This window comes from Halichoeres trimaculatus, unplaced genomic scaffold (assembly GCF_033239565.1).
Source record: "Halichoeres trimaculatus isolate MK-OKI-2021-1 unplaced genomic scaffold, fHalTri1.1 fHalTri1_scaffold_1, whole genome shotgun sequence".
NCBI classification, from domain to species: domain Eukaryota; kingdom Metazoa; phylum Chordata; class Actinopteri; order Labriformes; family Labridae; genus Halichoeres; species Halichoeres trimaculatus.
Genome location: NW_027437179.1, coordinates 23,544,803 through 23,564,673, shown reverse-complemented (window position 1 = coordinate 23,564,673; position 19,871 = coordinate 23,544,803). Strand labels below are relative to the sequence as shown.

Here is a 19,871-nt window from a genome sequence, read left to right as displayed (position 1 = left end):
ATGCAAAGTACCCACATTTGTTTACTACAAATGGCACCAATTCAAACCTCTGAAAAAATATACATAAAAATATACAAAAAATACATGGTGGCCCTTGGTTGCAACCTACCCCACTACTGGGGTAGGTTGTAACATATGCTGGAGTAAGTTGTAACAATGAGACAAAAAAGCAAAAACAGTGGTTATGTGCCTCAAAAGAGGTTTACTGAAATATTAAAATCCAGAACAACATCTTGGACTCCTACCCTGGAGTAGTGTTTTTTTGTTTGTTTGTATGTTTGCTTTGAGGCACAACATTTCCCCCTGGCCCTCAGAGAAAACCTTGCTGCTCCAGTAACATACACTGGGATGTAGCTTCTGCAGTGATTTGTAGTTATATGGCAGATCCCTTGTGCCTCTGTGTTTGATTTGACTGACTTGCAATTCTTTGTGACTTCATCAGATGCTTTTTAAAAACATTAGCAGGCACACCTCTGTTTCTTTTCCACTGCCTGGGCATTGTGTAACATTATTTAAATCAAGAAAATGATCTTAGGTGTACATAAGGGGATGGTTGTAACACTTTTTAAAGATGTGTTACAACCCACCCTGCCCCTGTCAGCCAGTGTTTAGCTAGCTGTATTAGCATAGTGGATTGAAAATAGCATGGAAAAAATGCATTACATTTTGCCTGACAGACTACAGGTTATTAAGATATAAGGCAAATTGTTTAATTTTAGAAAAGTAAAAGTACTAACAAAGTATAGTCTTGGTTAAAAAAAAAAAAATCTTACCTCCAAATCTTTTTTTTCTCTCTCTCTCTATAGAATCTGCATGCACCTGTGTCCAGCCCTGACAATTATTATGGGTGATGAGGGTGGAAGTGGTTAAATATTGAAATGATCATGTGACTCACTTCTTATTCCTGATTGGTGGAATTTGCGGTGTTACAACTCTCCCATGTTACAATCATACCCAGTCTCCCCTACTTTTCGGACCAGTGTTTTGTTTTGTTTAGAATTTTTTTTCTCAAAATATATGTAATTATTCATTTATAATGTGTTTTTGACACAAGGACCACTACAAAAAAAATCGAGTGATCTGGGTTCTGAGTTAAATTTCTGGTTATTGAGGAAACACTATAGTTTAATGTCCTTAGTTGTATCATAGTGATAGTTAAAACATCTTCACGTGTCCATGCACTTTATAAAGCGTGTTTTCAGTGTCTTGTTATAGCTTATATTTGCTTGATGAGCAAATATAACTGCAGGCAGGTCTCTGTTAGATAAATCAGTGCTGGCGAATCAGACGCTCAGGCCTCTGATTGGCTGCTGTAGTGCTCCAATCACTGCACTGTAGTGATTGCTCTCACGCAGCCTCGTAAAGTTACGGCTCAGTCAGTTATCAAACGGGGAAAACACGGACTAGTTTTCACCACTGGACTGCTCTACATTTTCAACTGTGATACGAGGGAATAAATCAGCTGCTGGTGGATCTGGAGTGACTCCGCTTTACTCCTTCTGAATGGTTTCAGTTATGGTTTCCTACAGCTGAAGAAGTTTCATTTTTACGAGAAAAGGACGGACTTCTTCATGGTACCATGATTTTAACGTTTGTTTGATACTTCACTGGCTTTGGAATTAGAGCGACAATGACCTCCGTCCCCCTCATCAGGAAGGTGCAGCAGGTGCTGTGGGTCCTGCTGCTGTGTGCGCTCCAGCCCTGCAGCGCGCAGACACAAGGAGGTGGGCTTACACACTTCACACGTCTTACAGTCTTTTCTGTTCATGATTTTTCACACTCAGTTAACGGACCTCAAAAAAGGACACTCGCAGTGTAGTTCAACACATCCCCGTAAACACCTGGGTCGGAGTTGTACTCGACCCGCGCGCTGAGCTGTAGGAAGCACCTGTCCTCTTGTCCCTCCTCCTCCTCTTCACCCCTCCTCCTCCTTCTCTCTCACAAACACCAGAAACCTGTTCCGCACACGTAAAACTTGTTTGCTGTGAGTCACCTGCACCTCTCCCACGACTCAGTGTGTACTTTATCGTGATTGTTTCAATTGTTTCAAGGTTTTTCGACACAGGGGCCCAACCTTCCAGCGCCCGTTGACTCACGATCACAGTTAGACCAACAGATCTTCACACATGTGAGGTTTAACTCTTCCCTCTGTCTCTTTAGTCAGAGGTGTGAAGAGTTCATCAGATTTCTCAGGCCTGAAATAAACAATGTGAAGAAAATTGTGCTCTAGTTTATTAAAAGAAAAACATATTGGAGACATTGTGTACTTTTTGTGGAGCAGAATTCCCTCTTTGGGTGTCAAGACAAAACATACAATATCACTGGATTAATCTTACATCAAGAGTTTTAACTACTTTGTATACTTCTGAAAAAATCTACCACCCATGAGAATTTCTGATAATTGAACATGTTTTTTGACATTAAGGTATCCTCAAATCTTTTTCCAGATCAAAAAACGTTCAGTTTTGTCTTTGATTAATTAAAAAAAAAAAAAATCTTTTGCAATAGAATCGGTCCAGATGTCTCAGTACAGTTACTTCTACCAGAGCTGTGAATCTGGAGGAATTCAATTTAAAAGTTTTTATCTTAACAACAACTCATTGGTGTTGCTTTAAAAATATGGCACAACACATTATCAAATCAATTTAATGTTTTCTTCACAGACCACAAGAAACTTCTGATTACAGCCAAAGATGTGTTTTAGAAAAGAAATGTAAAACCTATTTTCTTAAACTTGGATGTCCTGTTAAAACTTTGGATCACTATGGTTGAAGATGACTGAACACTCACAAAAAAATCAAATCAAAAATTTTGATTTATAGATTAATAAAAGAACTGTTTGACTGTTGAAGTACAAATAGTTTTTCATAGAAGTGGTGAAGACTAAAGCCAAACGCATTAAGGTAAAAGGAAAAAAACAACAACTAGTCCCCGTGAATCATCACAGAGCAGAGGAAGTGAAATGTAGAAACAAATGCTGAAGTGGGTTCAAATTGTTTATTACTTAAGTGCAACATTGTAGCCAACAAACTTTTTTTATTGCTGGAGGAAATATGTCTGGATCAGATAGAGTTGTAATGAATTGAGACGTGGCAATGATTCTGTGAACTTTGACCTCCTGCTCTTGTTGACTCCACCTGGGCACAGGTGAGTTGAGTGGCTCTCTGAGTTTATAGAAAAACAACATGAGTGATTGGGCAGCTGCTGCTCAGGTGTGGTACTTTGACTCAACACTGAGGCTGAGGAAAACACCGATTGCTCCCATGAGGTCCATTTTTTAAGAGAGAGTACAATGCAGTATGTAACATTCATCACATCATGCGGGTCATGTGTTACATTGATGTTAACCCCTGAGTCTGAAACATTTGTCTGTTTTGAGTCACTTGTTCTGATTAGATCTTTGATATATTCAACTGAAGACATAATCAGTCATTACATCTTTGCTCCACAGTCCTGGTTGTTGAGCCTGTTGTTCAGCAGGATTTTGTTGTGCAGCACTCAGAAAGTTGTGAAACTGTCTGTTGTTTTGTTGATCTGGAGAGGTGGACCTGTGTTTTAACACTTCAGTTGACATACGTTAGTTTATCTGGCTATGGAATGGTGCATAATTGTGCATCTTGGGACATATAATGTCTCCCTATAGGGACACATTGCAATAATGCTTTTCACTGGTTTTTAAATCACAACCAGTGCAGATAGTTAATACAGATATGTTTGCATCAAAAGCAAGTAGACTCTTACAATCATTTGTTCATTTTACTAGTTGTGACATTTAAAGAACCAGATACGTTGCAGCTCCTGTTGCCAAAGCATGGTGTGAGGCAAGTCATAATTTTTAGTTTAAAGGTGCAGCTCTGCATATGGTAATGAGGAAAAATAGCACACAATTTGTGTCTGTGAACCACGAGAGAACCCTGAAATCAAACAGTTAATGTGCTCTCTAGTTAGTCTTGTGTGTGTGTGTGTGTGTGTGTGTGTGTGTGTGTGTGTGTGTGTGTGTGTGTGTGTGTGTGTGTGTGTGTGTGTGTGTGTGTGTGTGTGTGTGTGTGTGTGTTTTGAGGCTCACTTGTCAGGTATGCAGTAATCTCTGAGCATCCTGTGCCAAGTTTCTGTTTACCTCATCGTCTCAACTGCTTTATTGGGCTTGTTTATCTCCTCCTCCCTCTTTTCTTTTCTTTTCTTTTCTTTTCTTTATGTGCTTTCTTTTTTTTCTACAGCTATGGAACCGTGGTAACCGTCAAATGAAAATAAGAGCAGAACCTGATCTGTGTTGTGTTTTCCTCATGTGATCAGTTTCACTTTGGTGCACGGGGACAATAACACCGCTATGCTTTGTTTTGTTTTGTTTTTTTGCAGTGTTTGAAAGATTGAAGGAAGGAATAAGTAGGAGTTGGAAGCTCGCAGGGCTTACAGACACACACAGAGTAAAGTGACAGTACAGACACATGTTGATGCACTTCAACAAATGTTGAGCACTCTATCAAAAGAGAGACATTGTTTGCATTTCTGTGTTTTTTTTCTCCATCATCCATCTGCCAAAGGGTGAAAGTCCTCCTTTGACAGAGAGAGCCCACTCAGCCTGCTCACATTTTCAGCTGCAGCTTGTGCATTATGTGTGAGGCTAACATACTGTTTTGTCACATACTGTATGTGTACACAGTGCACCGGTTTGTCCGCCTCTTAAGTGGGTGGTGCCTGCACTGCATGCATAGTGAGCATACTGCAGCAGCTGGAAGATTCTTGAATGTATGTGCGCGAATGTTGACAAGTATTTCCCAGCAGGCAATTCAAACGTTACAGAGTCAACAGCTAAAGTCATCCGCTGATAGCACAGAGCTGCTCTGAGCTGAGGTGGGGTAGATAAAGAGCTTCACCCCTGAGCAGCTCATAAAATGACACATTTCCGCTGAATGACTTTCAACAAACAACTCTTACTCAAAAGCAAATTTGGTACCTCATAAAATTCAACTTGACAACCCTTAAGAAAAGCATATTGAGCTATCAAACACACAAGTATCTCCTGTCTAAGTTTTGCATGTGTTGTCTGCGAAATGAAACTGTAGAACTATAGAAGTATCTGCAAATATCATGAGATTTCTTTAAACTACCAATATTTAGTCATTTAGTTTCTGTGCAAACATACAATCATAACTAGTGTAACAACAAAAGACTTAATTGGAGCCCGGCTGATATTTCCAGTGAGGCTGGCAGCTAAAAGTTAGCTTCAACAGTAAGCTAGCTTTTAAAAAAAGAACAAAAAAAAAAAAAAAACAGACTGATACAACTGTACTCTCTACTTCTCAATAGTTTTTTTTAGTGATCCCTCATACCACAACAACACAGGATGCCAAACTGGGTCAGTTATCATCATTTTTGGCTTGTGCTAACTTGAAATCAAATACACAAGCTCCCAGATCAGGAAAGGCAGAGTTAATCTGTCCTCCCCATTCTTCAACCTCTTGTTTTACCAAGACACTTGGCCCTCTATTGTCATTCAGATTACACAGTTCCTGATAGAAACTAAGTATTGAGTTTTCTCATGTCCAGATAACCCTGATAACAGCATCAGGCCACATGCCACATTAATAAGTTTAATGATTATCTTAATGATACCTAACTTGGTGCGCCCTGTGCCTGTTCTCTTGAAATGTTCTCAAAGACTGCGTGTATTCACTTGAAAAATAAAATTTAGTTGACATTTGGACTTTTCAAAACTGATATTCAGAATAATTTTTTGATTTGGTCAAAGGTTTTGACAATGTCATAAGCTGTACAGCAATTTCACGTGAACCCAGTTTCCTCAGAAATGCAATAAAATCTGTTATCAGGTTTATGGACTTTATGGAGGACGTGCACATTGCACTGCTCCTTTTCCTCCACACTCACACACTGTTCCTTGACCCCTCTCTCACCAGAGGAGTTAATAATCATTAGCTGTCCTATTGCCCTTGTTGATCCTGTTCTTCTGCTGGGCTCCATTTTGGCTCTGATGTTAGTCACTGGAATGTGTTTTTGAGTGTTGACTGTTCATCCTGTGTGAGAGTTGTCAAGTTAAAGTTACACATGTTGAAAGATTTTTCTCTCAAACAATTAAAAAATCAGAGCCGAGTGGATTTGTTTCTGCTGTGACCTCAACTGGAGGTTCAATTAACCCATCAAGGCCAAAGTTTAAACGGTCTAAGTTGTGATACTGAAGTGGCACTAAGCTAAAAGATTTACCTATCATGCATCAACTTTCCTACCTAAATTTTATTCTTAGATACTGTAATCCTCAAGAACAGAGAAACTCTTCCACAACAAATATTAAAATTGTGTGCCACATCTTTCTTGCCGTAGCCCTTTGAATATTTTGTATTGATAAAATTACAACTGCTTTCTTAGAGCTTTATGCTCTCTGTTATTTCAAATATTTTGTCATGTAGAAATTACTAGATTTCCTCTGTTTATCTCTCCACCCAAGAAGTGAAATGATTTGCATGAGTTTTTGTGTAGTTTTAATCTTTAGAAAACATCCCCATCAGCAATGTTGTTTACCTCTGTGTCCTGTATTTTCTCCCTGCTACTCCTCTCTTGTGTGACATTTGAATAGCAAAGCAGCCTTCAAATGACGCTGAATGGCTGAACTCCCACACACCATAAACAAGGCCTCGTATGTTTGTCTCAGAGGAAGACACAGCGCCTAGTTTGTTTCACACTGTTACAGTGAATTCATTGATATTCTGTGCGAGCTGAGAACAAAGGCTGGTCTAAAGCAGAGTAAATACACTCTTTATAAGAACTTACATGGTTAACATGTTAATGGTTAAATAAAATAACCTTTTATTTGTAATGTGACGCAGCTACATGAGCGTAAGTTGGTGGGTTTTTTTTTTTTCATTTTTGAGGAGGTTTATTTCCTTGTGCCTTAATTGATGAACCTCTCATTGATGACTTTAAATACATTAAAATCTTGTCTCTAAAATGCTTGAGAGACGGAATATATTCACAATCTTAGGCACATTATCATTCCCTCCAACTGCTATAGGATCTAAAACCTCTGGGGACTTGAAAAGACTTACCCAGTGATTATTATTTAAACACTTAAAATGTGGATCCAGCGCTTCATACTGTGACCTTTGCCCCAAAATTTGTTGGAAAATTGTTTTTCCAAGGCTCAGTAAAATTTTTCATAAATATTATTTAAATGTTTTTTCCATCTTCTGTTATGAGCAGAACATGAAGTGAGAAAACACTCTGCAAAATAGGGCTTTGTTGAGAGACTGTTTTTTAAGTTTCTGGCAGTTGATGGTGTCAATGTGATTACGAATGGAGTTTTTTTGATGCTTTGACAGGACCTGAACTCTGTCCACATTACTGTGTGAGAGGGTTTTTCATTTTATTTCTTTTTCATCACTCACACTGAAGAAAAAAGGATCTTTGTTGGAGGCTTCTTCAGCAATGGACTTCCAACTAAGATAAGGACTGACATAGAAGTCCGATTGTTGGCCCGCTCTTCTCACAAGAATTAATGTCAATGAAAAAGAAACTGAGTGTGCACAAATGTCCATTATATCTGCGAATCAAACACAAAAACAATGTAATTAAAGCCACTTATTCACAAGAGTTCATTCCCTCCTTTTTTTTTAGTGGTGGTTTGCTCTGGCACACAGAATTTTCTGAGCACGACAGGAAACTCAGATATCCAGTACAACCTAATGAAGGATCGCTACACAGGCTGTGACATTGTGATGGGAAACCTTGAGATTACAATGATGGCGCACACCAGAGACTTCTCCTTCCTACAGGTGAGGCACAGAGCATGCATAGAGATACAATAATACTACCCATTACTCTAAAGTCATGCTAAAATTGGTCGTTAATCTTAACATGTGGGTTGTGTACAATATATTTGATCACTCCGTGGTCAGGGCAAGAGTTCAGCATTTCCCTTTGTGTGAGTAACACAAGAAAAAACAGTCACCTATGTATTCAGTCTTCACCCAGTGGTAATGACAAACCTTGATGCAAACTTAAGTTGATTATAGTCAAAGGTTCATGAAAAGGTTATTAGGTTGTTATGGGTTTTTGAAGTGGGGTTGTATGAGTTACATGTGACTAGAAACTGTTCTATCAACAATGGATGCAGGTCAGCTCAGCCCCAGCAACCAGAAATTGTTGGAAGAAATAGGACACAGGCTAGGCTACAATTTACTGCAGATGAGGCTACTTCTGTCACAGAATTCATCTGATTTTAAGACTCACACACTCATCTTGGTTTAAGTTTGCATGCAACAGATATTTTTAGCAATGTAGTTTGCCATCCAAAAGCCTGTCATTTTTTTGCAGTATTTGCAGGTGCATTGTAAATGTTTTCTCCTGCCTGATCAGCTGCTAAAGTCTGAAAGTTTTTAAGAGGCAAAAAATACAACCAAACTGAATCATGAGCTTTCTAACATCACCAATGACAGGCTGTTTACACATGGGCACCTATTTGAGTTGAAATATCCTGACTTGAAGGCAAGTTAATACCTCAAGAAAAGACAGAGACACATCAGAATTAGAAATACTTTATTATTTGCCAGAGGAATATTTTGTGTTACCATCGGTTTTACACACAAAGCAGTAGGAAATAACATAGAATATGAATAATAAAATATGTAAGCTATAAAAAGTAAGGTTAAAATGAAAAAATAAGCCATTAAATAAGCAAGAATTATCAAAAATAGGATATATACAAGAAAAGCAACATTAACATTATCAGTGTAAGTAAGTAAATTTATTTAGTACAGCACCTTTCATAAAACGGAGTCATGAAGTGCTTCACAGAAAATATAAAACCTGTAAATCCCTAAATTATTGAGTATGACTCATTTATATGTTGATTTTCTCTTTTTACTCATGCATGTAATGTCTTTGATAAACACTAAATCAATCATTAACAGAGAGAGAAGGATAAATCAGTGGGATTTGGGCATGAGTGTTTACAAACCTGATTCCACCACTGAATAACTTAGTGCCCCAGTTTGGTCACCCCAGTCAACAAAAGTGTGGACATGCCTCTGCTTGAAGAGCAAAAGAAGCAGGATACCGGTTTTTCTTTTCCCAGAACTACAATGTATACATGTGTTACTGAAGATATCGTCACTGTAGCCCGTCTAGACAAGGAGTTAGATCATTACCTAGATCTTAGAGACAAACCTAAACAGGCTTTCTCTGTCTGTGGCTGATGATGTCTTTGTCTCAGGGGTAAAATTACCTCATTTTTGTCACTCTTTGATACATTTGAGAAATCAATCATCACCGCACAGTCATGGTGACTAACAACACAAGCGAATAACACCTCTGCTGCCAGGAAGGGACTTCAGCAGCCAAACAAAACATCTAATAAAATCAGGATTTTTTTTAAAGTTTTTTTTGGACACCTTTATTTCCTTCTAACTTGCCCTATTTTTACTTTTAACCCTCTGCAGTCCATCAGGGAGGTGACCGGCTACATCCTCTTTGCTATCAATGAGTTCAGCCGCCTGCCCCTGGACCATCTTCGCGTCATCAGAGGCACCAGCCTGTACGAGGACAAGTATGCTCTGGCCATCATGGTCAACTATCAGAAGGATGGGCAGCATGGTCTGCAAGAACTGGGCCTGACACACCTTACAGGTAAACACAGGAAGTCACCCATGTTGTGTCTTAAAAACGTAAAACAGATAAGGATGTCACTTGTTGGAGCTCTCACACCCACACAGAGCAGCCACACCTGCAGGATGCCGGCTGTCAGAGAGCAGCGCTCTGAGGTCCCTGGAATGTCTGATTTAACTGCCAGCGTAACACGAGCTCCAGCTCATTATACTGTTTGCACTGTAGTAAACAGTGGATGTTAGAGTTTGGTACCATGAGTCATAGGCATGTCCGTACACGCCTTTTTTAATTCTTCTCCCCCATGTAAACGTATGTTTGCCTCCCACAGAGATACTGCAGGGAGGAGTCACAATCTTTCAGAACAAGTACCTGAGCTACGCTCCACAGGTGAACTGGCTGGACATAGTGAGGGATGAGACGGCTCATATTATGATTGAGGGCAATGGACCTGAGAGTGAGTGGAAAAATCATAATCACTCAGACAAACTCATAATAACCTCACATCATGAAACCAGAACACGCTTTTAGTCATTGAGAAATAATCTAACGATTTTGAAATGATGTCTTAGAGCCATGTCATGAAGCATGTGGAGGTCGTTCCTGTTGGGGCCCGGGCAATGACACCTGCCAGATCTGTGAGTGACTCCTTCATCTCTTCATTTCTTATGATCAACAAAATCAATAAAGAAGCCATGCTTATATTAACCCTATTTTTGTGTCGATAAAATAAACAAGTTTTTCTTTCTTTCTTTTAAATGAAGCAATGCTTTAACAAGCAATTTTATAAGTAAATATTTGACCTTTTCAAAGGAGGCCTGGGTATGAAAGCCATGCTTTTGCATCATTTGGATACAAACAGATACATCAAAAGTTAACTATCATTTACCCTTACATGTATTTGGTACTAATCTAGTTGTAAATAAAAAAGCCCTTAGTGTTCAGTTGTGAAGTCATTTCCAATCAGTTCTCTTCATAAATAACTGCCATAGTTTAACTCTGATGTTGACTGAGTGGGCTTGGACTTTTGTAACCATTAAAGAAAGGCATCCGGGTTCATTGAGGTCTAAAAACCACTGTTATGATATATTATCAAACTCACATACTCATGCCTTTTTTTTCAGTGACAAAGACTGTGTGCGCCCCTCAGTGTAATGGACGATGCTTTGGTAGAAACCCGAGCGAGTGTTGTCATATCGAGTGTGCTGGAGGCTGCACTGGGCCACTGGATACTGACTGCTTTGTGAGTCTCCAACTTTAAGACACATGCTGTTCATAAAGACTTGTATGACTTGTGTGAATAACAAGATGAATAAATACATCATTTCATTTTTCTGCCTTAGTGCAAAAAGGCACTGGCATTTTCGTGTCACAGTGTACATTTCCATATGAACACAAAATGTAGTTTTTCGGACATCTGCTTCTACAACTGTCAACAAGTGTTTCTTTGTTACAGGCCTGCCGAAACTTCAACAACTCGGGCTCCTGCGTGCCTCTGTGTCCTCAGACTCTCATCTACAACAAGCACACATTCAAACTAGAGCCAAACCCCAACGCCAAGTACCAATATGGCTCCATATGTGTGGCTGAATGTCCGAGTGAGTCTACACACACGCACACACACTCACACAAACACACGCTTGTATACTACACCTGAAGTACATTTTTTCACAACTCCACAAGCTGTTGCGGCTTCTGTATTCAAACTTTGTTCCTAAGAATTTTCAGTTTTGCAAAATCAAAGTTTTTCCTGGCCTTTTTTAAATTTCCAGCTAACTTTGTGGTGGATGGCAGCTCATGTGTGAGCAGCTGCCCATCCGATAAAATGGAGGTAGAGAAAAATGGAGTGAAAAGATGTGAACCCTGTGGAGGCCTCTGTCCAAAAGGTATGTCAGAATATCCAGCTGCTGTGCATTAAATAATTCAAAACAGTTAATTTATTATATTTATATACATAAGTAGGCCTAATCTTATAACACCCTGAGAACAGATAGGGAGTCAGAATGGGGTGGAGTCAGAGGTTGCTATGGGCACCCGAGTGGCCATTTTAAAGTCTCAGACTATAGTTGGTCATTTGCCTTGTCAGAGGCAGCACATATTGAAATGATCTATTTGGGTTACTTGGAGCTTTTTTAGTGTTTCATTGTGGAACATTACTCTTTTAAATGGTGACCTTGGACAAGCATCCTCTTTTTGAGTCTATAATGAAGTACTTCAGCATATTTCTTAGTTTCAAAGTATTTGATTTACCATTTAAAAGTTACAGAGGTTATCACTCATCAGGTTTAGAGTCACTATCAAACAGTCTGGTTTCACCATTGGACATACCATATGTCACGACTTCAGGGGCATTAGCTAATGGCTTTGTATCATCTGGCATGTCTAACAGAATGTGTCTTGACTCTTCCCTGGACTACCAGCTTATAGGATGCCCAATGAATAGCACACTAGTGGATACTATTTTGATAGCTGATATTGCACATTTGACTTAATCCAAATAACAATACAAAACTGTACTTGTTGAAATGTTTATCAAGCTTAAATCTTGTTCTGTAAAGGACACTGGTTACTGTTACTTATTTAATCAACAATTTTTCAGCCTGCCATGGTACAGGAAGTCAAACCAGACAGACGGTTGATGCTCTTAACATCGACAGTTTCATAAATTGCACAAAGATCCTTGGAAGTCTGCACTTCCTTGTAACTGGAATCAAAGGGTAAGAAGGCCTCTTTAGCACATTGTTTCCTTTTTATGCTATTATCTGGGGCATTTGGGATTACTTTTATATATGCTGTGAAGTTATTGTTTGCATGAAGTCTCTTTTGAGTAATTTGTTATTTTTTGCTCTAAGTGACCCTTTCAACGGTGTACCAGCCCTTGATCCAGAGAAGCTTAAAATCTTCAACACTGTGAGGGAGATTACAGGTGTGTGTGTATGTCTGTGTATCTGTGTGTCTGTGTGTGCCTTTGCTTGTCACATTGTTTGCTGTCATGTTCATGCATCTCAAATACACTGTCTCTCTTTTTCGCTCAGACATCCTCAGTATTCTGTCGTGGCCAGAAAACATGACCGACCTGTCAGTCTTCTCCAACCTCCAAACAATCCAGGGCAGAACACTTTACAAGTGAGTAGTTATTTTCTTTTGACATGTCACAGAACTGTTTTCATTTTTATTTTTTAAATTTCTAGTCAACCATGATCAGTTAACTATCATGTTGTTATATTCTTTTAGTCTTTCTTGGAATGAGCTAATGGTATTTTGTGTGTCATCTCTTTTTTTCTCTGCTTTAACTCATGTTTACCATGTTTAGAGGAGTGAGCGCTAAAAGGTACAGTAAATGTAATATGCCCACCAGTATTCACCTTTTTCTTTTATAAAGATAATATTTCTTGGTAGAACACATATTTACAATCCTTCAAGGGCATATTTGGAGCTGGGGTGATTGATTAAACCGGTGGAGGTCAAAACTCTTTGATCAACCCGTAGAAATCTTGCATGCTCTTTCTGGTGTGAAGTTGTTCCTTTAAGCTGCAAAGTGTACATCCTATAAGCGTGGCTGTATCTTGTGAGGTAAATGTGAACTTAAACTTTGGCTGAGCCTTTTTTGAATGGGTTTGTCTGTGATCACTGACGCTGCCAGCCCCAAGTGGACACCTGGGGTACTGCAGTTTCTGGCACTTCCGCTTCAATTTTCAGGACCCTAGGTTGCCACTTGGTGCTGACTAACAAGAAACTTGAAGATGAATCCTCTTCCTGAATCTGAAAATCTAAAATTTCAAAGACATTTAATCTTTCATAATCTTTCATAATTCTTTCCTCACAATTACCCCCTGCTTTTTATTTCAGAGGCTACTCCCTCCTGGTGATGAAGATCCCCTCTTTGACCTCACTGGGGCTGCGCTCACTGAAAAAAATAAACGACGGCAGCGTTTACATCACAGGAAACAAGAAACTTTGCTACCAAGACACTGTCAACTGGACACGGATCTTGACTGGCAGCAGCTCCCGCTCACAGCGTCGGCAGAAAAACGCTGAAATCAAGGAAAACAGACCAAGGAGTCAGTGTGGTAAGAGACAGAGGACCAGTTGGATCCAGCTAACTTCTCAGAGCTGATGATGATGATGATGATGATGACACATTCATGTTTTTACTTTCTGTGTTTGTAGTTGGTGAGGGCTTTGTGTGTGACCCCCTGTGCTCCTCTGACGGCTGCTGGGGCCCTGGTCCAAACCAGTGTGTGTCCTGTAAGAAGTACAGCCGGGGAGGAACATGTGTACCAGATTGCATGTTCTTAACTGGGTCAGTCTTAACGACACAACTTATAGCATGAAAAATTAAAGAGTTTGCCTTAATGTGACAATATTTGCTATGGTGTAGCTGCACCAAGTGTTTCAATGTTATCTACAGGCTGTTCAAAGACTTTCTTTATCTGGTATGCAGGGAGAGGCGGGAGTTTGCTTCTCCAAGATCAGGGGAGTGTAAGCCCTGCCACCCAGAGTGTAAGGTCCAGGAAGGAAAGCAGACCTGCACAGGCCCAGTATGAGTCTCTCAGTTCTCTGTCTCCTCATTAAGTCGCTATGCCTGTTGCTGCCACCTACTGGCAGTTTCTCTGAACATGCTCTATAACGCTGACAAACTACTCTCCCTCTCTTTGTGAATTTTTATCTTTGCTGCTTTCATCGACTAATTTCAGTGTCTTTTTATCTTCTTAGGGAGCAGATGAGTGTGTAGCATGTGCCAGGCTGCAGGATGGTCCACACTGTGTCCCCTCGTGTCCTGAGGGCATCATGGGAGGAGAAGAAGTCATCTTTAAGTATACCAACAAACAGGGACACTGTGAACCGTGCCACGCTAACTGTACCCAGGGGTGGGTACTTCCTCATTCTTCTTTCTCTCTTTTAAAACATTTTTATGTATTTGATTGAGGCTTATTCTTCTTTTGTGTTTTATCTTTAGGTGTGTTGGCCCAGGAATTAGAGACTGCATTGGGGCATCTCCCTACATTTCTGGGTATGTTGCTCTGCTCAGGGTGAGATGTTAAAGATGGTTTGGTAATAACAGCATCACATGCTTACAATGTGACACTCTCTCTTTTTCAACAGACAAACCACCACAGCCATTGTGCTTGGAGTGATTGCCCTTCTCTTTGCTTCATTCTCTATTTTCGTGCTGACTGTTCTATATCGACGAGGTCTCGCCATCCGCCGCAAGCGAGCCATGAGGAGATACATGGAGAGTGGAGAGGTAGGTCTGAGTCTGACATCTCCATGATATTGTGTTGCATTAGTTGTGTATTTGTTTTAACATATGCTGTGCATGCCTTTTAGAGTTTTGAGCCTCTGGACCCAGGAGAGAAGGGAGCTAAAGTCCACGTTCGGATACTGAAGCCCACTGAGCTGCGCAAGATCAAGCTGCTTGGAAATGGAGTGTTTGGACAAGTTCACAAGGTAACAGCAATTGTGGCAGATACGCCATTATAGGCCTAACATTTAATACTGAGCTAACAAGCTGTGAACATGTCCTTTGCCTCACAGGGTATTTGGATTCCCGAGGGTGACACAGTGAAGCTTCCTGTAGCCATAAAGACAATTCATGATCGCACAGGACGGCAGACCTTCCACGAGCTGACTGAAGTGAGAAAACATTTTGTATGGAAAAGGATTTCTCTTTGATCAAAAATCATTTGGTAGGACTGAGAGTTGACTTAGAAAAAATTGAAGATTTCTGAAGCAATGGAAGATACAGGGATTGTCCTTTCTCAACTATAAGAGTTAATTTAGTAATCTAGCGCATGGGCTACGCATGGGCTGCCAAAATAGAAAACTAAGATTTTAAGCCAAAATCAGCCTCAACACCGTCAGGCCATCAAAAAGTGACTATTCGATACATCAAGGACATAATTTATTATAAATGATAAATTATGGGAAAAACTGTTTTAAAGTTTGAGTAATTTTCATCTTTTTTTTTACCCGGTGTTTTCTGCAGCACATGATGATGATTGGAAGCTTAGACCATGTGAACGTGGTCAGGGTTCTGGGTATCTGTCCTGGTGCCAGCTTGCAGCTTGTCACACAGCTCAACAGTCAGGGCTCCCTGCTGGAGCACGTCAGGAACTGCAAGAACAAACTCAGTCCTCAGAGGCTCCTTAACTGGTGTGTTCAGATTGCAAAGGTAAAGGCATCAGCTTTGCTATCTTCTTCGACACAATCCAACATGGTGTTATGTACTTTCCCAATAGTCCAGGCACTCAAAGCATGTTTGTCCTTTCTTATCAGGGGATGTATTACCTGGAGGAGAATAGGCTTGTTCACAGGAACCTGGCTGCCAGGAATGTTCTCCTGAAGAATAACTACACAGCACAGATCTCAGACTATGGCATCGCAGATCTACTTTACCGTGATGACAAGAAATACTTTTACAATGAGATCAAGGTCTGTGCAGCAGCAATAAGGGTACTATAAAACAAAACAGTAAAATGATCAAAGTCCAATAAGGGGGCCTTCTGTTTGAATTTATTTGTGCACTATAAGGGAAAATCCTGTTTTTTTTAATTCAGTAAACAATAAAGACACTGTCGGTTTGCTTTTAGGCACCAATCAAATGGATGGCCTTAGAGAGCATCCTGTTTGGCAGATACACACATCAGAGTGACGTCTGGAGTTATGGTGAGATATTAACTTTTTTTAAGCCCATAGTTTGATTTGTATTAAATAAAACAGCAAGAGCTATGTTGGTGCTTCATGTTTACTATCCACTCTCTGTTTATACTGATCTAAATCTATCATGATCATTAAGGTGTGACTGTTTGGGAGATGATGTCCCATGGGGTAGAGCCGTACGCTACGATGCGTCCACAAGAGGTTCCTGATCTGCTGGAAAAAGGCGAAAGACTTTCCCAGCCTCAAATTTGCACAATTGATGTCTATATGGTCATGGTCAAATGTAAGTGTACTGGACTATATTCCCCTCAAATCATTACAGAACAACAAAAAAGCAACATAGCTATTATAACTGTGATGCACTTCTAGCCATTCTAGCAGGTATATTTTTTGTTTAGCTGAATTTTTGGGATAAATTTAACTTCTTTTAGTTTTCTGAAATATACTATACTATACTATACTATACTATACTATACTATACTATACTATACTATACTATACTATACTATACTACACAACAGATTAGCTAAGTGGCTGTCTCATGTTCTTGACTTCCAGGTTGGATGATTGATGAAAATGTCCGTCCAACATTTAAAGAGCTGGCAAACGAATTTACCAGAATGGCCAGAGATCCGCCTCGATACCTGGTGATTAGGGTAAGAAAAACTGTATTTCTGTCAAAAATTCAGTTTTAATCTTGTATACCTCTATAGATAAACACATCAAAAATTTTTGAGGGCCTTGAGTAGTAGCGTACAATCTGTCCCACTAGGAGGATTGCAGCCAAGCAGACTCACCCCCAGATGAACTTGCCCAGCGGAGTAAGGACCTGGATGACCTGGATGATCTCGACATGGAGCTGGTGGAACAGGAGGAGGATGTGGTTGATAGCTTGACTCCAGCTCCCCACTATATGTCTCAATCCAGGAGCCTCAATCGTCTCCCGAGGCTGGACACCAGCAGAGTGAGAGACAGGGGCTGTTTTTTAAAAATAAAAAAAAAACTGTTATCTTTTTAAACTGAAACTGACTCTTATCTTTTCTTGAGCAGGTGGTTCTTGCTTCATCAAACATGGCGGGATATCTGCCAATGACTCCAGGTGTTGACAACCCTGGGCAGGTATCTAAAACAAACTTTTCTGTTATAATTTCTCTCTTGAAAAGACATTGTGTACAGCTGAGTCACATTTTATTAATGCAGTTCTGCCTGTTTTCTTATGCAGGCCATGTGGCAGTCCCGCTCTCGACTAGACTCGGCTCGAACTGTGTCTGAAAGCTCAGAGGGCTGTGGCCTAGCAGTGGAGCTTGAGATGAATGAGGACTTTTCTCTGGCAGGGAGCCTGAAAAGACGACGTCATCGTGAAGACAGTGCCTACATGTCGCAGAGGGACAGCTTGTCTGGCGGACCACCAGAGGCTTCATCGCCAGAGATGGAAGAAGAGGATCAGAATGGATATGTTCTTCCTGGAGACAGCCCAGGGAGAGGTGATAGCATCATTTAACAATATATACATATATTTATCATCAATTCAAGTGACTAAAACAGTCTGTCTAGGAAAACAAGAAACAAATCTGGATGCCTTGACCATTTTTGTTGTGCCATGACCAGCATTTATTTGAAAAAAATGAAATAGTTGGTACATTTTTGTCCTAGTCTCTACTACTGCAGGTCGTAGCATCATATTTATGAGACAGCAAAGTGATGCAGATCTCTTGCTAGGAAAACAAACTACCCTTCTCATGTTACTCTTTTACTTTTGAAGGAGTCTGCATGGCCAGAGCTTAAGGCAAATTGAAACATAAAGTCAAAAGGAGCTCTCTTATTAAATAGTGATCCTATACCCGACCTTCACTTTGCTTATTTTCTGTTTTCTCAGATAACCTCCTTATGTCATCTCGAGCCACTATTGGCAGGATTGGCAAATCCCGTTCTGCAAGCCTGCTGGACGATCCGGATGATGAAGAATACGAGTATATGAACAAGCAGACAGGTGCAACACCTGTCTCCCCCAGACACAACAGCAAGGGGATGAAGCTGAACAAGAAGCGCACCTCCTCCGTATCCTCACAAGCAACAGCAGGCTCAGGAGATACTCTCCAATCTATGGAGGCCAGGAGAGGTTATTCATGGACCGATCAAAGCTCAGATTCTGAGCAGCAGGAAATGAATGAGGTTAAATATGAATACATGGACATCAGGGGTTGTGACAAAGATGAAAGCCCTCCAGCACATGACCCTCCTCCTCCCCCTCCTTCTTTAAAATCAGTGCGGACTGTTCAAGAAGTGGAGGAGGGGAACAAGGATGAGGAAGAATACGTGGAGGACAGCAACTATCATTACATGAACAGGCAGCCAAAGCTGCGACAAGCTCTTCAAGACAGAGGAGAGGCCAAAATGCAGGAAAGTGATGAGGGGGAGTTGTACGAGTATGAGGACATGGACTGTTTTGCTGCCTTGCAGTCTGAGGATGCAGTGGTGTACCAGAACATGCGGAGAGAATCAGAGAGGGCAGGAGGGGGGTCCTACCGCTCCTCCTTTGAACCCTATTTGAAGGTGAGAGCTGGAGTTGGAGTAGGGGAACCTGCAAATGGAGACCAATCCTTTGACAATCCAGACTACTGGCACAGCAGGATGTTCCTAAAGCCCAATGCAGTGCCTACATGAAGAATACCTTAAATCTTTAAAACTTCATATTCATGAAGGACCTCGAACAGGAAATGCAACCAGAAGCCATATTAAAATCAAGCTGATCACATTATTTCAAAACGAAACTTAACGTTTGACTCTATCACAGACACACCGTCTTTTACAGGCTGACATTATGTTTGTATGGGCATTTACATGAATGGTAGCAAAAAGTGTTGAAAAGCACTGACAGATATAAGCAAGCTTGATTATCCAGTTTACATTTTGAGATTAACAAAATATTTGTTGTTTTTTTTAACCGGCATGTTTTGTTTTTTGACTTCCATGGTTTGAGACTTCTTGTAATTATGACTTTTACTATGGAATGTATTTTCTATGCAATAAAAGTATTTTGAATAGCAAATCAGTGACTCTTAATATCAGTTTGTCATTAACAATATAAAGCTAAAGGCTTGGGTCATCTTTAGGCTGTCCCCATTGTTTAATGGAAGTCTTAGAGTGTCCCTTGGATTGGTAAAACAAGGTGCTGGTTGCCAATCTTTTAAACAGACTTTTACAAAGTGTACTGTTGTAACTGGGATGCCAATTTTTCAGTATTCTAGAGAATATATCTCAGCAGGCTAAAATGGATGCAGTGGTCACCCATGTTACCTCAGATGAAAGAAGAATGTAGACTTTCCTTTAGCTGTGGTACAGAAGATCAACACAAAGCTTTCAGTCTGTGTTATGACCGTTACCCAGCCAAGTGCACATGCGTCATATCAGAGTATCAGGCATTTTGCTACAAGCCATTCAATCCTTGTTTTATCTAAGTAAGAGCTGTGTCACTGCCAGGTATCTTCCCTGGCTCAAAGCAGAACATGAAGCCAGTGGATGTTGACATCTGTAAAAGGTCAGCAACATTAATTTCAGGCTTAAGTGAAAAGATCTCAGTAGTTGGGGTCAGGGTT

General features: G+C 40.3%; 1 protein-coding gene across 1 annotated transcript; it reads left to right on the top strand.

Moving 5' to 3' along the window:
• The first annotated feature begins 1,395 nt into the window (after positions 1 to 1,395).
• erbb3a (erb-b2 receptor tyrosine kinase 3a) lies at positions 1,396 to 19,218 on the top strand. Its single transcript, XM_074666959.1, has 29 exons — positions 1,396 to 1,724; positions 7,627 to 7,784; positions 9,450 to 9,636; positions 9,944 to 10,069; positions 10,185 to 10,250; positions 10,737 to 10,855; positions 11,069 to 11,210; positions 11,385 to 11,498; positions 12,212 to 12,329; positions 12,465 to 12,538; positions 12,648 to 12,738; positions 12,926 to 12,943; positions 13,462 to 13,682; positions 13,783 to 13,915; positions 14,057 to 14,153; positions 14,329 to 14,483; positions 14,573 to 14,626; positions 14,719 to 14,860; positions 14,944 to 15,063; positions 15,151 to 15,249; positions 15,602 to 15,787; positions 15,892 to 16,047; positions 16,206 to 16,281; positions 16,412 to 16,558; positions 16,834 to 16,931; positions 17,048 to 17,239; positions 17,326 to 17,394; positions 17,498 to 17,759; positions 18,152 to 19,218. The coding sequence occupies exons 1-29, from the start codon at positions 1,631 to 1,633 to the stop codon at positions 18,937 to 18,939; spliced, it is 4,302 nt and encodes a 1,433-aa protein (XP_074523060.1). The 5' UTR covers positions 1,396 to 1,630; the 3' UTR covers positions 18,940 to 19,218.
• The last annotated feature ends 653 nt before the right edge of the window (positions 19,219 to 19,871 follow it).